At 43.3% G+C, this 15933-nt stretch overlaps 1 protein-coding gene across 2 annotated transcripts in view; it reads left to right on the top strand.

Moving 5' to 3' along the window:
* Window positions 1-15933, top strand: part of LOC126191546 (uncharacterized) — an 84588-nt gene that overhangs the window by 6697 nt on the left and 61958 nt on the right. Inside the window, exon 1 of one of the 2 annotated variants that reach the window (XM_049932455.1) lies at window positions 11992-12072. The exons of the other annotated variant lie outside the window; for it this stretch is intronic. Within the exon in view, the coding sequence (XP_049788412.1) occupies window positions 12041-12072 (32 nt within the window). The 5' untranslated portion in view covers window positions 11992-12040. Of the gene's footprint in view, window positions 1-11991; window positions 12073-15933 lie in introns of those variants that run through there. 2 annotated transcript variants of the gene reach the window in all.

The raw sequence follows: 15933 nt of genomic DNA, 5'->3' as shown, positions 1-15933 counted from the left end.
AAGATACACAAACCGTGCAAATATCTGGAAGCTGGTTCAGCATAGCGAGAATTCTCCAAGAGACAGAACACCGTGTCGCAAGGGAAGGGGATCAGCTGTGATGTCCCTTAGAGCACAATGCTCGGCCAAACGTTCTCCGGACCGATGGCCTTTGTAGTCTGGTCCCTTCAACCCCCACAAACCAACCAACCGGCGTTCTCCACAACCGTAAAACATCTGGAATCTGGTCAAGCATAGTGAGACTACTACGAGGGCTATCCAGAAAGTACATTACGTTTTGGAATTAAAAATAAATAAATTATTGGAATTTTTTTTATTATACACAGATGAAAGCCACACTTCAATACTACTTTTCTACATAGTTGCCATTTAAATTAAGGCACTTATCGTAGCGATGGACGAGCTTGGAAATTCCTTCGTCGTAAAATTCGGCCGCCTGCGCCTTCAACCACGTGGTCATCTCCTCTTGAAGCTGTGCGTCGTCATCAAAACGCTGCATAGCCAACCACTTCTTCATTGCTGGGAATAAGTGGAAGTCGCTCGGTGCCAGGTCGGGACTGTACGGCGGATGAGGAAACAACTCCCACTTAAAAGATTCGAGAACTTCACGAGTAGCATTTGCCGTGTGGGCCCGGGCGTTGTCGTGAATCAGCAAGATCTTTGAGCCCAACTTTCCCCTGCGCTTGTTTTGTATTGCTCTTCTGAGGTTGTGCAGAGTTTGGCAATACCTTTGAGAGTTTATTGTAGTGCCTCTTTCCAGGAAATCCACAAAAATCGCACCTTTTCTGTCCCAAAATTAATTCCAAAACGTAATGTACTTTGTGGATAGCCCTCGTACAACATAGAGCTCGTTTATCATGTAGCTCCCATCACACAAAACGTGGGAATCAGCTTCGGCTCAACGTAGGGCTCAATTCTTAGCTCAGCATTCTCTCCTCAACATACATAAACTGTATAAGTATCTGGAATCTAATTCATCACAGCGGGGCATCTTCATGTGACAGGCCACCCATTATGTAGCTCCCATGTGACAAGTGGTGGGCATCATCTGCAGTGTCCCTCAGGGCTCAGTATCTAGTCCAGCATTCTCTACAACATACACAAATCATACAGATACCTGTAAGCTGGTCCAGTATAGCGAAGCTGCTCCAAGAGACAGGCCCTCCGGTGTGTACCTTCAGTGTCACAGAAGGTGGGTCTCAGCAGTTGCGTGCCTCAGGGATCAATAACTGGCCCAGAATGCTACCCAGCATACAAAAATCATACAAATACCTGGAAGCTGGTCCAACATACCGAAGCTGCTCTAAGAGAGAGGCCACCCAGCATGTACCTCCCATGTCACAAAAGGTGGGCGTCAGCTGTGGCGTCCCTCATGGATAAATAACTGGCCCAAAATGCTCCACAACATACGCAAACCGTACAGTTACCTGGAAGCCGAGCCAGCACAGCGAGGCTGCTGCGAGAGAGAAGCCATCCAATATGCGGCTCCCACGTCGCAAGAGGTGGGCGTCAATTGCGGTGTCCCTCAGGGCTCAATGCTTGACCCAGCGTTCTCCACAGCATACATAAACCTTACAAATATTTGGATTTATCAGTTTGTAAGGGTATGAAATGGAGTCATCATACATCCCAGTGGTAGGAAAAGCAAGTACTAGACTCCAGTTAGGCGACTGGAAAATGCACTCTAGAAAAGAGAGTGGTTACCAGACTCTCATGTGATCCATCCTAGAATATTGCTCAGTAGTGTAGGACCCATACCAAATAGGACTGACAACGGTATTGAATGTATACGAAGAAAGGCAGTACGAATGGTCACAAGTCTGTTTCACTCTTGGGAGAGGAGAGTATCACAGACACGCATCACGCTGTGATTTGCTTTTAAAATCCTGTGAGAATACTTTCCTAGAAGAGTCAACCAATATATTGCTACCGACTACATATTTCTCTCTAAAAGAGCGCAGAGGTAGAATCAGAGAGATTAGAGCTCACATGGAAGCTTTCCAACAAGCGTTCTTCTCTTTCACCCTTCGCGAGTGGAAGAGGAAATTGGGAGAAGGTGATAAGCGAGAGTAGCATAGAAAGTACCCTCCACCACCCACTTTAAGGTGGCTTACGGAGGATGTATATGCTGAAAAACATGACAGCCGTCGATCGTACTGCAGATGCCTGCCTATAAAGCTCCAACAATTTGAGCAACCACCTAGATACCAGTCCCGTAAAGACCGCAGTGACAATATGAGACTAATTACAAAGGGCACATAGCCATTAACCAGCCCTTCTTCCCGCTCCCCATACGCAAATAGGATGGAAAGCAACTCTAATAGGAGGTACAATGGGAAGTACAGTGATCTCTCAGATCTTCTCAGTCTGGTTGATTAATGCTGTGCTTTAGAGTGTTCAGTCTAGTGAAGTGAGGCAGCTCGAATTTCCTGACTATATATTGTGGGCAAAACAGAATCAACAACTCGGCTAAACACCCGAAAGTGTAACATCAATAGGAAGTATCCTCTGCCATGCACTTCGCAGTGGTTTGCAGAGTGTAAATGTAGGTACTTATAGCTTACATCAAAGACGTTAAGTAGCCTTCTACAGAAAGGCGTATCTGATAATTACACGATTACTGTGTTTTGTTTCCCTTCGTTGTTGTTTGCTGTCAGCATGCGGACGTCCATCATATCTTACACACTGTTAATTTTTAATTCCAAAGCAAGAATTTACTTAAAAAGTAAAGTAAATCTCTCGTCAACCAGGAAGCTAGTTTGAAAACTGCAGCGCTTTTCTAGGCATAGTCTATTGGAATTGATATGCCCTTCCCTTCCTCGGAATTTTGGACTGACTTACTCACTAATTTAAAGTTGATTGCGACCCACAGTGCAGGTTGTCATTTTTCACTTATAAAAGTTATTTATTATTTATGCATTTATTACTGAATTTTTAAAGCCGTTCCTTTGTAGTCTAAAGCTAGTTACGTTCTATGCAATATACTCGAAAAACGTACATCACAGAAATAGTTCCATTATTTCAACCAATTTACTGTTAACAGTACAAAAAATCCTTATAATACTAACAAGGGAACCTCCCCATCGCACCACCCTCAGATTTAGTTATAAGTTGCTCAGTGGATAGGCCTTGAAAAACTGAACACAGATCAATCAAGAAAACAGGAAGAAGTTGTGCGGAACTATGAAAAAATAAGCAAAATATACAAACTGAGTAGTCCATGTGTAAGATAGGTATCATCAAGGAGTATCTGAGCTCTAGAAAGCTGTGGCCCCGAGGTTAGCGTGAGCAGCTGTGAAACCAGAGGTCCTTGGTTCAAGTCTGCCCTCGAGTGAAAAGTTTTAATTATTTATTTTCAGACAATTATTATCTGTCCGTCCGTTACGTTTTCATCACTTTTTTGGGAGTGGTTATCACATCCACAAGAAATCCTAAATCGGGCAAGGTAGAAGAATCTTTTTACCCATTCGCCATTCGACAACATATTCCTGTCATGTGACGCACATGCCGTCACCAGTGTCGTATAGAATATATTCCTGTGGAGGAATCGGTTTACCTATGACCTTGCGATCAAATGTTTTCGGTTCCCATTGGAGAGGCACGTCCTTTCTGCTAATCGCACGGTTTTGCGGTGCGGTCGCAAAACACAGACACTAAACTTATTACAGTGAACAGAGACGTCAATGAACGAACGGACAGATCTTAACTTTGCGAAAATAAATAAAGTTGTCATTCGAGGGAAGACTTGAACCAAGACCCTCTTGCTCCGCAGCTGCTCATGCTAACCACGGGACCACGGTGTTCCTGGGCTCAGACTATCCTTAATGTTGCCTATCTTGCGCATGGGCTACTCAGTTTGTATATTTTGCTTATTTTTTTCGTAGTTCCACACAACTTCTTCCTGTTTTCTCGATTGATCTGTGTTCCATTTTTCACGGCCTATCCACTGTGCCAACATATAACTAAATGAGGACGATGGCATAAACCAGGAACTGCGAATACCACCCACTGATGTCGACATCAAATCCTTCGGACCTTCTTTAAAATTACGAAGTTAGTAGTTCTCCAAATTATTGTCTATTCCTCCGTACCATTGTCACAAGCAGTATTTTCACAATAACGCCACTTCTTTACGTCTTTTTTCTTCCTTTCGGATGCGGCTGAATCTCGACCATTCGCGAGAGCGAGGATCCTACCCTGGAATTTACGTCGTTCGTTTTTTAATTACTTGGGCGATCTGGGGTGTACGTTTATACCAGAGTTGTTTCCACATCTCCGTGATATCAGCGATCAGTAGCTCAACCAAAGGTGGTTCTGTGACTTTAGGCGCGCTGCTGGTGGATTCTAGAAAGCGCTGCTCAGAAGCGAGCTGAGAGGAAACTATGCACTCTTGTAAATTTGTCTTTTAGCACCTTTTTTATGGTCCAGAGCGGCAACATTGGAAGTAACAGGCAATCACTGAACTGGTGTCAGTCTGACAATACCAGTAATGGTCTTCATGATCCCATTCAGGCCTACATCTATTCTGCGCAATATTCAGTGCTGCATACTTAAGTCAAATTGCAGCATCAGTTAGCTTACCTGCATTTCCTCTCCAGCTCTTTCTGACTGCTTTATGAAAGAGATTTACTCTTTGAGCGAAGCTTCTTTGACAGATGTGACAGATATTTTAGCTAAATAGCGATGGGAAACTTCGATCCCATCAAATAGCACATGTAATTTGCTGTATGCTCCTTTATTATAGAGATGTAGCGCTGTGGTGGAAGGCTGTGACCTATGTTTACCAAAAATAGCAAAGTAAAAGGTTAAACAGCAAGTAATTCTGTTACAAAACGGAGCTTACAATATGAGGAGAAATTTTTTTCCCTAACACCGGAAGGTTTTAAACGGATGCTTGCGGTCACGGTAACTGACTACAAAGGGCAGGATTCAGCAATTCTAGAAATAATGACTGGAAAAAAAACATACAAACTTTGAAAAAGAGACACATCAGAATCAGTAGGGATCGCGAAAAAAAATAGAATAACATGACGTAAAATGATAATGAGGTCTTTGACGATTTCCGTCTGTAAGACTCGTCGCTTGTAGGCTGAATAACACATTTCATGTGTTCTGCGTCAACATTGCCCGGCATATTTGGGAGACCTCGGTGCGAAAAATGAGAAAATGCAGAACTGAAACCCGAGTATTTTGTGTCAGGTACGATCTATCATACATACTGCGAACTTCTTAGCTGTGGGAAAGTGTTTGGGACAAGCCGACTACGTTACGAATGGCTCTGAGCACTATGGGACTTAACTACTGAGGTCATGAGTCCCCTAGAACTTGGAACTACTTAAACCTAACTAACCTAAGGACATCACACACATCCATGCCCGAGGCAGGATTCGAACCTGCGACCGTAGCGGTCACGCGGTTCCAAACTGACGCGCTTAGAACCGCACGGCCACACCGGCCGGCTAGAGAATAACAGAGACGCATGTACTTAAAGAGGGTAAACAGATAACAACAGCTAGTAATCTCGCGCGGCTAGGAATTTAGGAATTTCATCAAAAGTAATGCACTAACGGAAGTGTGAGAGTATGATATTTGTCAACGAGTGGGAACATACTAGCATGAATCACTTTACTGCTTTATGGAACTGCAACCAAGCGAAAAACTGTACGTTTAAGTACTGAGAAGAGTATTGTCCGTTATGAGATACAAAATAATTTATTACGGTAGCAGCGAAAAAATAAACTATTCTTGGAGTGAGAAATCTGTCTTGCTAAACCTCGCGTTTTGCTTATTACGTAAAACAGATTTCCATGTATGCGGTTTCATCATTAGACGCACTTTACTGGAATCACGTAGTTATTCTGCGACTGCACACGAATCAGCTTGCATTATCTCTAACAAACAAATCATAAGGTTGAATCAAGGCAGATCTCCTACTCAAAATGTATTTCAAATAGAAATCGCGGCCGAAACACTGAAAATTTATAAATTATCTTTTCTGTTGCATTACATGCTGTAGACGAGTTTTCGTTACTCTTGTTTTCAATTTAGTTTGTATTTGACAATTAGTGCAATCGAAGAGATTATAAATTGAGAAATAAATCCATTAATTCAACGTCTCTGACAATTAACCACTAACGAGGCAGGAAATGTGTCAATAAGCTAACTAGGCGTCTTTTTTTAGTTACTTTTGCCTATGTTGTGCTGTACATAATACGGTTTTCATAATTTGTTTCCTTCAGCACATATCTTGAGTTTTTTGCTTGTGACAATTTTTTTTCTTAAATACATAGAGATAAAACATTGCGGTTCCAGTAATAATTGCAGTGTTGTGCATGAGTCAGCTGTCCGCCTGGAACAGTTCTCGGTTGTCATAAAACTTGTTGTGCCGAGTTCTATTAATAGTACTGGAGATTCTTTCACAGCACAGATAGTACAACAGCAAAACGAAGTCAACGGTGAGTATGGACGGAGCCACTGCTTCAAAGTACGAAGCGAAGAAAACGGACTGTCGCTTTAAAGATAAAGATCTCTTTTAAGTGTGTTACGCTCTTTAATGCGCGCTACACAAGAACAAGCTACTTACTTAACCACAAGGATAATGCGTGAAAGGCTTTACCGACGCTCGAAATTACTTGTTTCGATAGTACTAGTTTAATCAGTGTACTGGCGTCCAGTTTAATGACGCTGTTCATTCGATAACCACCGTTATTATGTGGCATTAGTCTTCTCCTATCCAGCAATTAACACTCTGAATGGTCACGGACATCCCTGGCGTTCGCTTTCGGCATCAAACAAAAACGATGACTACCTGCCGCTCCCGGCGAGTCTGTAGTGACGTGTTCATCGTGAGGCGAGAGGCTGGCTGTATCACAGAGTGGTGGCTCTCCCACTGTGGAAGCGACACAAAATAAAAGAGCACGCTTTCCGATGATACACAGCGAATAGTGAATGCTTCGAGCAGACAGGTGATGGACCAATTGTGAAGTTAGCTTCAGCTGACCGAGACAGTCAAGGCATCGGACTGGAGAAGGAGCAGCGTTCGAATCCCGGGCGACCATTCCGATTTAAATTTCCCGCGGTTGAGCAAATCATTTTTTAAGAAAAGAGGGGATTTTTTTTCTTTAACACGATCTCCTGTCTTCTCCAGTGTTATTCAGTAGAGTTCTGGAATTACGGTCTGCGTTACCGAAATGAATTTTTGTTCTTTGTTCGCCTGAACATGTTGAATTCGCCCACTACACTAAGTGAGGTGGATTCCGGTACAAATCCCTCTAGCCCTCCATGTTTAGCTTTCCCGTGGTTTCCGTAAAATGCTGAGATGATTCCCTTAAAAGGGACCGGTCTGCTTTCATTCCCCACACCCACCAATTCGAGTTTGTTCTTCATCTCTATTTACTTCAAAAATTATAATAATTTTAATAATTTAATAGTAATAAAGTGGTGGTGTTAGAATTAAAAATTATTGTATCAAAGTTTGAATGCATCTAATGACAACGTGAATAACAAAAAAATGCCTCTGAGCACTATGGGACTTAACATCTATGGTCATCAGTCCCCTAGAACTTAGAACTACTTAAACCTAACTAACCTAAGGACGTCACACAACACCCAGTCATCACGAGGCAGAGAAAATCCCTGACCCCGCAGGGAATCGAACCCGGGAACCCGGGGTGAATAACAGTACATACAAAGAACTAATAGCATTGATGCTAGCGGTGCTATAGCAGCTGCTGTTGCTGATAGTAATAGCGATAGTAGCAGATACAGAATGAATTTATACGTGACATTTTCTGACATAATGAGTGCTGAGGCAGAGAAATTCAGGTAGACTCCATCAGCTACGGACTTCGAGAATGAGAAAGGTCTTCGTCGGAAAAAAGGAATGTTAGTTGTAATGGGGTAGGTGTACGCACAGAACAAAGACAGAACTTATTGTTCCACGATATGAGAAGGGGCAGCATCAGTCGTAAATTTTTAATCTGCTTATTGCAGATCGATTTCAGCTACTGTGTAGCTATCTTCAGTCCATTATATCGAAGTCATGATGATTTATCGTAAATACAACACCACATTAAGGAAAACGGACATCAATTTCACTGATGTTCGTTATCTCTCCTCGTCCTTAACGCTCTCGTGTGGGCAACAGAACAGAAACACTCACTCCCATCCGAGCATAAACCTTTTCTCGTCACACTCCATAGGCAGTAGTTCAATTGATGTTGGTTATCTGTAATCTCAAGTGGTACCGTATGGTATTTTATTTACGAAAATACACTGAAGATATCTTCACAGTAACTCAAATAGATCTGCAGAAAACAGATTAAAAATTTGTGACCGATGCTGCCATTCCTCCTATTTTGGATCTCATTAATACAGTCGTGGAGCACGCTGCTCCTGATGGAAACAAACATAAAGACATTATTGTGTCCGCCCCCGGTTGCTGAGTGGTCAGCGCGACAGACTGTCAATGCTAAGGGCCCGGGTTCGATTCCCGGCTGGGTAGAAGATTTTTCTCAGGGACTGGGTGTTATGTTGTCCTAATCACCATCATTTCATCCCCATCGACGCGCAAGTCGCCGAAGTGGCGACAAATCGAAAGACTTGCACCTGGCGAAAGGTCTACCCGACGGGAGGCCCTAGTCACACGACATTTACATTATCGTTGTCTTACTAGATATATCATCAACGGTCTTTGGGAACTGGAGTTGTTACCTGGTTATCTGATAGAGTAAGGGGGATCATTCTTACTAAATCATTCTTACTAGATATATCATCAACGGTCTTTGGGAACTGGAGTTGTTACCTGGTTATCTGATATAGTAAGGGGGATCATTCCGTTGTTGGGTTCCTGTTGCTGATGGTGTGTGACAGAACGGTGTTTGCTCTGATGGGAACGACTGTATCTGCTTTGTTGTCCAGACGAGAGTTTTAAGGCAGAGGAGAGATACAAGGGACAGTGTATGTTAATGATAGAGGAGACAGGGTGTATGGAAATCTCTCTGCTTGGCTGCATCTAGCCACGGCAGCGGTAGGTGGAAATGTGATCAAAAAGTCCATTGTCACAGATATCTCTTTAACAGGCATTGATCACCAGTTAAAAGCGCCGAGAGGACTACTGAGAAATACCTTGCACGATAACATCAGTGTAAGCAATAATTGAAAATACAAGCGTTCGTACAAGTGCCTTTCTTACTTCTAAAGACATCGTAATCATTCCTTTCTTCCACCTCTTGGTTATTAAACTATCGAATTACGTTAAGAGTAAATTGTGGCTATGTAGCATACCTGTGTTCGGTTACAGCACTCCATTTGCAATATACGCGTGCACCTTCCAACTGCTGTTCATATTTTTTGTAAGCTTTTCCCCGTATACTTTTCTACGAAGACCGTAATATTCGTCTTTAGTTAGTGTATGAGAGAACTTTACTAGTACTTATAACTTCTGCTCTTTTATTGTTGTTGTTGTACTCTTGTGTCCGATGACTGATTTGATGCCGGCCTCCTCATTACTCTATCTTGAGAATGTCCATATCTGTACACTTCCGCAGTCTGCTTACACCTGAACCTGTTAGGTGTAGTCAGGCGTTGATCTCCGTCTACAATTTTTATCTCCCACTCGTCATTCCATTAGCAAATTAATTGTTCCTTGATGCCTCGCTATGTGTACTGTTATCCGATTCGATCTTTTAGTCAGCCTATAAAGCTCTTGTCTCCTCGACTCTACTCACTACTTCATTATTTATCGAATATACCTATTAACTCTTCAGCCTTCTTCTTTAGCACCACACGTCAAGAGCTTCTCCTGTCTTCTTGTCTGTCCTTCCAGAGCCCGCGTTCCACTGCCGTATGAGGAACATTTCAGACATATCCTTTAACAAAAGTTTCCTAACACTTTAAATTACTTGTAAAAAATTATATCATTTAGAAAAGCTATCTTGCCATTGCAATTCTCCATTTTCTGTCGTCTCTACTTCTACCATCGTCATTATTTTGTTGTCCAAATAGTAAAACTCATGTACTACCACAAGCGTCTCATTTACTAATCTAATTGCGTCAGCAATGTCCTATTTAATTCCACTGAATTCCGTTACCCTTGTTTTACTTTTGTGGACGTGCATTCTGTAATCACTTTTCAACACGCTGTTCATTCTGTTAAGTTGCTCTAAGTCCTTTGTAGTCTCTGATTGAATCATAATGTCATCGCAAGTTTTTTTTTCCTCTCCAAATTTCTCGTTGGTTTCCTTCACAGTTTGCTCATTGTGTCGAGTGAATAACATCGGGGATGTGCTACAGACCTGCTTCACTCCATTCGCAACTACAGTTTCCCTTCCGCATCATTGCAGTCTTATAACGGCAGTTTTATTTGTGTACAAGTTGTAAATAAACTTTCGATCCCATAGATATCTTAAAAGTACAATCAACTAATAATCGTACGGACAGGTGCGTATATGCAGTCATTCTTCCCAAGCTGCATTCATGAACTGACCTGAAAGGAAACGTATAGTTTTCCTCGACGGCGAGTGTTCATCAGAGACAAGGGTATAGTCAGGAGTGCCCCAGGAAAGTGTGATAGGATTGCTGTTGTGTTTTGCATACTCGTACATAAATGATCTGGCGGACAGAGTGGGCAGAAATCTGCATTTGTTTGCTGGTGATGCTGTGGTGTGCGGGAATGTGTTCAAGTTCATTGATTGTAGAGGGATACAAGATGGCTTATACGAAATTTCTGGTTGGTGTGATGAATGACAGCTAGCTCTAAATGTATAAAAATGTAAGTTAATGCTGATGAGCATAAAAAACGAACCAATAACATTGGTAGTATCCTGCTTGATACAGTCACGTCGTTTAAAAATCTGGGCGTAACATTGCAAAGCGATATGAAGTGGAACAAGTATGTCTCCATTGGGGTAGGGTCGACTTCGGTTTATTGAGAGAATTTTGGTGAAGTGTGGTTCATCTGTGAAGGAGACCGCATGTAAGAGGCTAGTGCGAGCTATTCTTGAGTACAGCTCGAATGCTTACGATCCGCACCAGTTCGGATTAAAGGAAGACATCGAAACAGTTCTGAAGCGTGCTTTTGTATTTGGTAGCGGTAGGTTATAACAACACCTAAGTATTAGAGAGATACTTCGCAAACTCAAATAGGAATTGCTGGAGTGAAGGCGACGTTCTTTTCGCGGAAACCTATTGAGGAAATTTAGAGAAACGGCTTTTGAAGCTGACTGCGGCATAGGTCTGCCACCAACAGACATTTCACGTAAGGACCACAAAGTTAAGACAAATTAGGTCATATAGACGGTCGCGTTTTCCTCGCTGTATTTGCGAGTGGAACAGGAAGTGGTAGTGGTACACAGTACCTTCTACCAGGCACCGTAGAGTGGCATTAGAAGTGTGTACGTGTCTATGTGGATGCAGAAAACATCCCCCTTGTCACGGACGATGTACTGGTTCGCAGACTCTACAATATAGAATTGTGGTGGAGATAAACGCCAAATATCGGACAACCAGTGCAGGTGTGAACGCATGGCGCGGGTGACAATGAGAAGCAGCGTTCTCGCTGTCGGAGTCGTGCGAGGGGTGGAAGGAGTAATAGGGCAGCCATTTCACGCGAAGCGCCTTTCGACACCCGATAGAAGACCGGCGGCTGGAAAAAGCGCCCCGGAGAAACGAGGGGCCGGCTATCCCTTCCACGCGCTTCCGCTTCAACCCCCTTCCCCGGCGGGCCGCCGCCGCGATTGGCTTCGCCGGACCCACCCTTCCGGCGGCGTCGCCCAATAGCGTGCCGCCGAACTCTTGGCCGCGTTTTGCCATTGGCGAGCTCCAGATTCGGCCGCGGAAGTGGCGCGGGCGCGCGCCGATACCGCCGCCGCCGCCGCCGCCGCCGCGCTGCGGGGCAGATGCGGGCACGCAGTAACGCACGCGTTAGCGAGCCAGCCGGTGACCGCCCGGTCGCCGCGGACTCGTCCCACTCCTGAAGACGCGTTCGCCAGCGGGTGCCGAAACGACGCCGAGAGGAGAGGACAGGAGTGGCCCTTGATGCATGCACCTGCAGCCGCTGGATGCGGACCCCAGGTACGGTGCCCGCAGCCGTCTGCACCGGTGATCTACAGTGCCACACCCCTGCCCCTCTCACGCTGCACAGTGGAATGCAGTGAATAACAGTGAACAACTTTTTATACGAAAACACCTAAGGGGAAAAATCGCTTAACACGAGGTTATCCTGGCTCCCGTCAAAACACGGCAAGCTTATCGAAAGGTTTACGAATTTTCCATGCACAGCCCGGATATTACTGAAAAGGCAAAAAAAAAAAAAAACAAATCCTGAAGTGTTCTCTTATAATTAGAACGATCTATTAACGACACACCCCAAATTCTTTAAGGAATCGAATTCTATGTATAAAACGACGTCAAAGAACTTACTACATTTCAAATGAGTTAATGTGTTAAACTTTTGACATTAAACTAGTAAAACCTATATCGCTGATGATGAAAAACCCTAATCATCTTCGTTTTATTAGTTTCGTATTATTCACCCACAGATAGGCCAAAACCGAGGTTACAAATTATATTTAATGTCTGTTGCACGTCGCAAGTGCTCTAATTATCAAACGCTGGATGAGTAGAGTCAGTTTTAAGAAAAGCTGATTTTTCACGAACCCCTAATTTTATGACGCAATAGCTCCTAAACTATGTGTCTTATAGTGCTATAGTTTTGCATGTACGTGCTTGTGACATGTGTAGATACCGTTCGCAAAATGTGTTGTGAATAGAGTTAGCAGTAAAGAAGTAATAAATTAAAACATAATACCTGATGCTCAAGTTTTACTGCATGAACAGCCAAAATGAACGATAAACTTTTTTTTCTTTTCGTTATTCATATTCACTGACAAAAAGATTCGAGAAGGTTTGAAATTATCTGCAAAATTCTGCTTGAAGTCGCCAAGAGCTCTCATTCTCAAATATTAGATGTATGTGCTCTGGGTAATATGTGCACCATGAGTTAGGTTGCCTCTTTTTCTAATTTTAATACTTGAGTTTTTGTGATAATCCCTTAACATACTATAATACAGTGTGTTTACGATTAAACTTTCGCTTCTTGAGCCAGTATACACGGAAAACTATTGACTGTATGTGTACCAAACTTTATAGGAACTATGTTCAGATTGTGTGCTGCAGGATTTGCAGTGTGTTAGAGTCGTGACTTTCCGTTAGACACCGAAACTCGTTATGGTGATGCAGGATTGAAACACAAGCATCAGTGTGCATTACAGTTGCAGACAGTCAACATAGGTGAGTAACGTGTTATTCGTTAAGCTGATTTATCAAAATAATAGTACTAGTGCTGGTGCATTTCGCAAATATTGATGCATTAAAGGAATGCAGAGAGGTCCTCTTTCGGCACTGGTGTCGAAGAACAGGATTCGAAAAGTCGAACTGACCGGCGGTTTGGAAATTGCTCCTGGGAGAACCGAGGGTCCACTTCCCCCACAAATTGTTCAGGGAGTTACTGTCGCCATGGCCGAGAATGCTGGGCATAGTGTTTGATCTTCAAACAGTGCACGAGTTGTGTCACGCCAGCTGAACATTTCATTGTCCACCGTTGTTTCGGACAGCAGTAGAGCAATCGCTAGAGCGATTCCACTCTGTCGTGGATACAGGTCGTCATCACATTGATCAATGTTTGTAAACTGAAACGTAAACATGGTACGCAATTAACAAACGTCACCCTGCCACTCGGAAGTTAAAATGTGCTTATTTCAATGCTATATTCGTTATTCATCTACATCTACATCTACATTTATACTCCGCAAGCCACCCAACGGTGTGTGGCGGAGGGCACTTTACGTGCCACTGTCATTATCTCCCTTTCCTGTTCCAGTCGCGTATGGTTCGCGGGAAGAACGACTGTCTGAAAGCCTCTGTGCGCGCTCTAATCTCTCTAATTTTACATTCGTGATCTCCTCGGGAGGTATAAGTAGGGGGAAGCAATATATTCGATACCTCATCCAGAAACGCACCCTCTCGAAACCTGGCGAGCAAGCTACACCGCGATGCAGAGCGCCTCTCTTGCAGAGTCTGCCACTTGAGTTTGTTAAACATCTCCGTAACGCTATCACGGTTACCAAATAACCCTGTGACGAAACGCGCCGCTCTTCTTTGGATCTTCTCTATCTCCTCCGTCAACCCGATCTGGTACGGATCCCACACTGATGAGCAATACTCAAGTATAGGTCGAACGAGTGTTTTGTAAGCCACCTCCTTTGTTGATGGACTACATTTTCTAAGGACTCTCCCAATGAATCTCAACCTGGTACCCGCCTTACCAACAATTAATTTTATATGATCATTCTACTTCAAATCGTTCCGCACGCATACTCCCAGATATTTTACAGAAGTAACTGCTACCAGTGTTTGTTCCGCTATCATATAATCATACAATAAAGGATCCTTCTTTCTATGTATTCGCAATACATTACATTTGTCTATGTTAATGGTCAGTTGCCACTCCCTGCACCAAGTGCCTATCCGCTGCAGATCTTCCTGCATTTCGCTACAATTTTCTAATTTCTATTTCTCCCTTGCATATCCTTACAAATGTTTCCACAATATTTCCTTGTCGTTCGATCACTCGTTTGTCGTGGGGGTCCTTTCAAGTAGCGAAGGTTTAACTGTAACTATCCTGCACATCTTAATGAGTAGATACGACAGCATTTTAAATTTTTGTTGCCCATGGAAGGCGTCAGATGGAGAGCCTGTAACTCGGATCGAGTGACGAGGTGACGTTTTAGCACTTTGTAGTTCAGGTTAGATATTTTCGTTTATAATACGCTATTACGCATGTGACTTATGCTTTACCGCTTTAAGACGATGCGGGCGCCAGTACCGATCCCTGAAATACTTTTACGTTGTTAATTTCGGGTAAACATGGGGACCCTACAAATGCTTCAAATGGCTCTGAGCACTATGGGACTTAACAGCTGAGGTCATCAGTTCCCTAGAACTTAGAACTACTGAAATCTAACTAACCTAAGAACATCACACACATCCATGCCCGAGGCAGGATTCGAACCTGCAACCGTAGCGGTCACGCGGTTCCGAACTGAAGCGCCTAGAACCGCTCAGCCACCGCGGCCGGCGGGGACTCCACATTTGTAACAGGTCCACGGCCGATTTCTTATCTATATGTTTGTTTAGTCCTTTCCCAACTCATTGAAAGCGGATAGCAAAGAAAATGATTTGAATTTTCTTCCTGAAATGTTTCCCTTAGTAATTCTTGCTCGGCGCTGATACGAAATGAAAGCACACTGTTAAACACTGCCGTGAGTAATGCATTGTTCATGATACTTTTCCAGTAACCGGTAGATCTCAATAACACCGCAGCTTCTAAACTGGATGATTGACAATGAATGTTAACCTATACCACGTTGCTTGTTGATACTGAAGCTGCAGATAGTTGACATGTGCTAGAAAGATGAGAGAGAAACGCAAACGTGTTATTCTGAAGATCAGAAAGAGGAAGTTGTGGAAAAATTAGATAAAGGCAGATCTTTAGCAAATATTTCCCGGGATTATGGGATAGCAATAGAAACAGTGAGAGACTTAAAAGAAAAATAAAGGAAAACCGCTAAGTTTTGCAACCAGAGCTGACAACCGAAACCGGATGATCACGCGAAAGTAGATGAAGCACTGCATTTGTGGTTCCGGCAGAAAAGAGGAGAAAGAGTGCCCGTAAGAGGTCACATGTTAATAGAGAAAGGAAGGGAGTTCCTTATAACTCTGACGACTGAAGGAAACATTTAACGCTTCTTCAGGACGGCTGACTCAATTTAAACATCGCAACGGGATTCGTCGTAACAAAGACGCGGATGATGCTTTTCGCAATGAATTCGTTAGTTCCATCGAACAGAACAATTTTCTCCCACGACAGATTTA

Source organism: Schistocerca cancellata, chromosome 6 (assembly GCF_023864275.1).
Source record: "Schistocerca cancellata isolate TAMUIC-IGC-003103 chromosome 6, iqSchCanc2.1, whole genome shotgun sequence".
Lineage (NCBI taxonomy): Eukaryota > Metazoa > Arthropoda > Insecta > Orthoptera > Acrididae > Schistocerca > Schistocerca cancellata.
The sequence above is the reverse complement of the archived record's forward strand: the minus strand, read 5'-3'. Positions and strand labels throughout refer to the sequence as shown.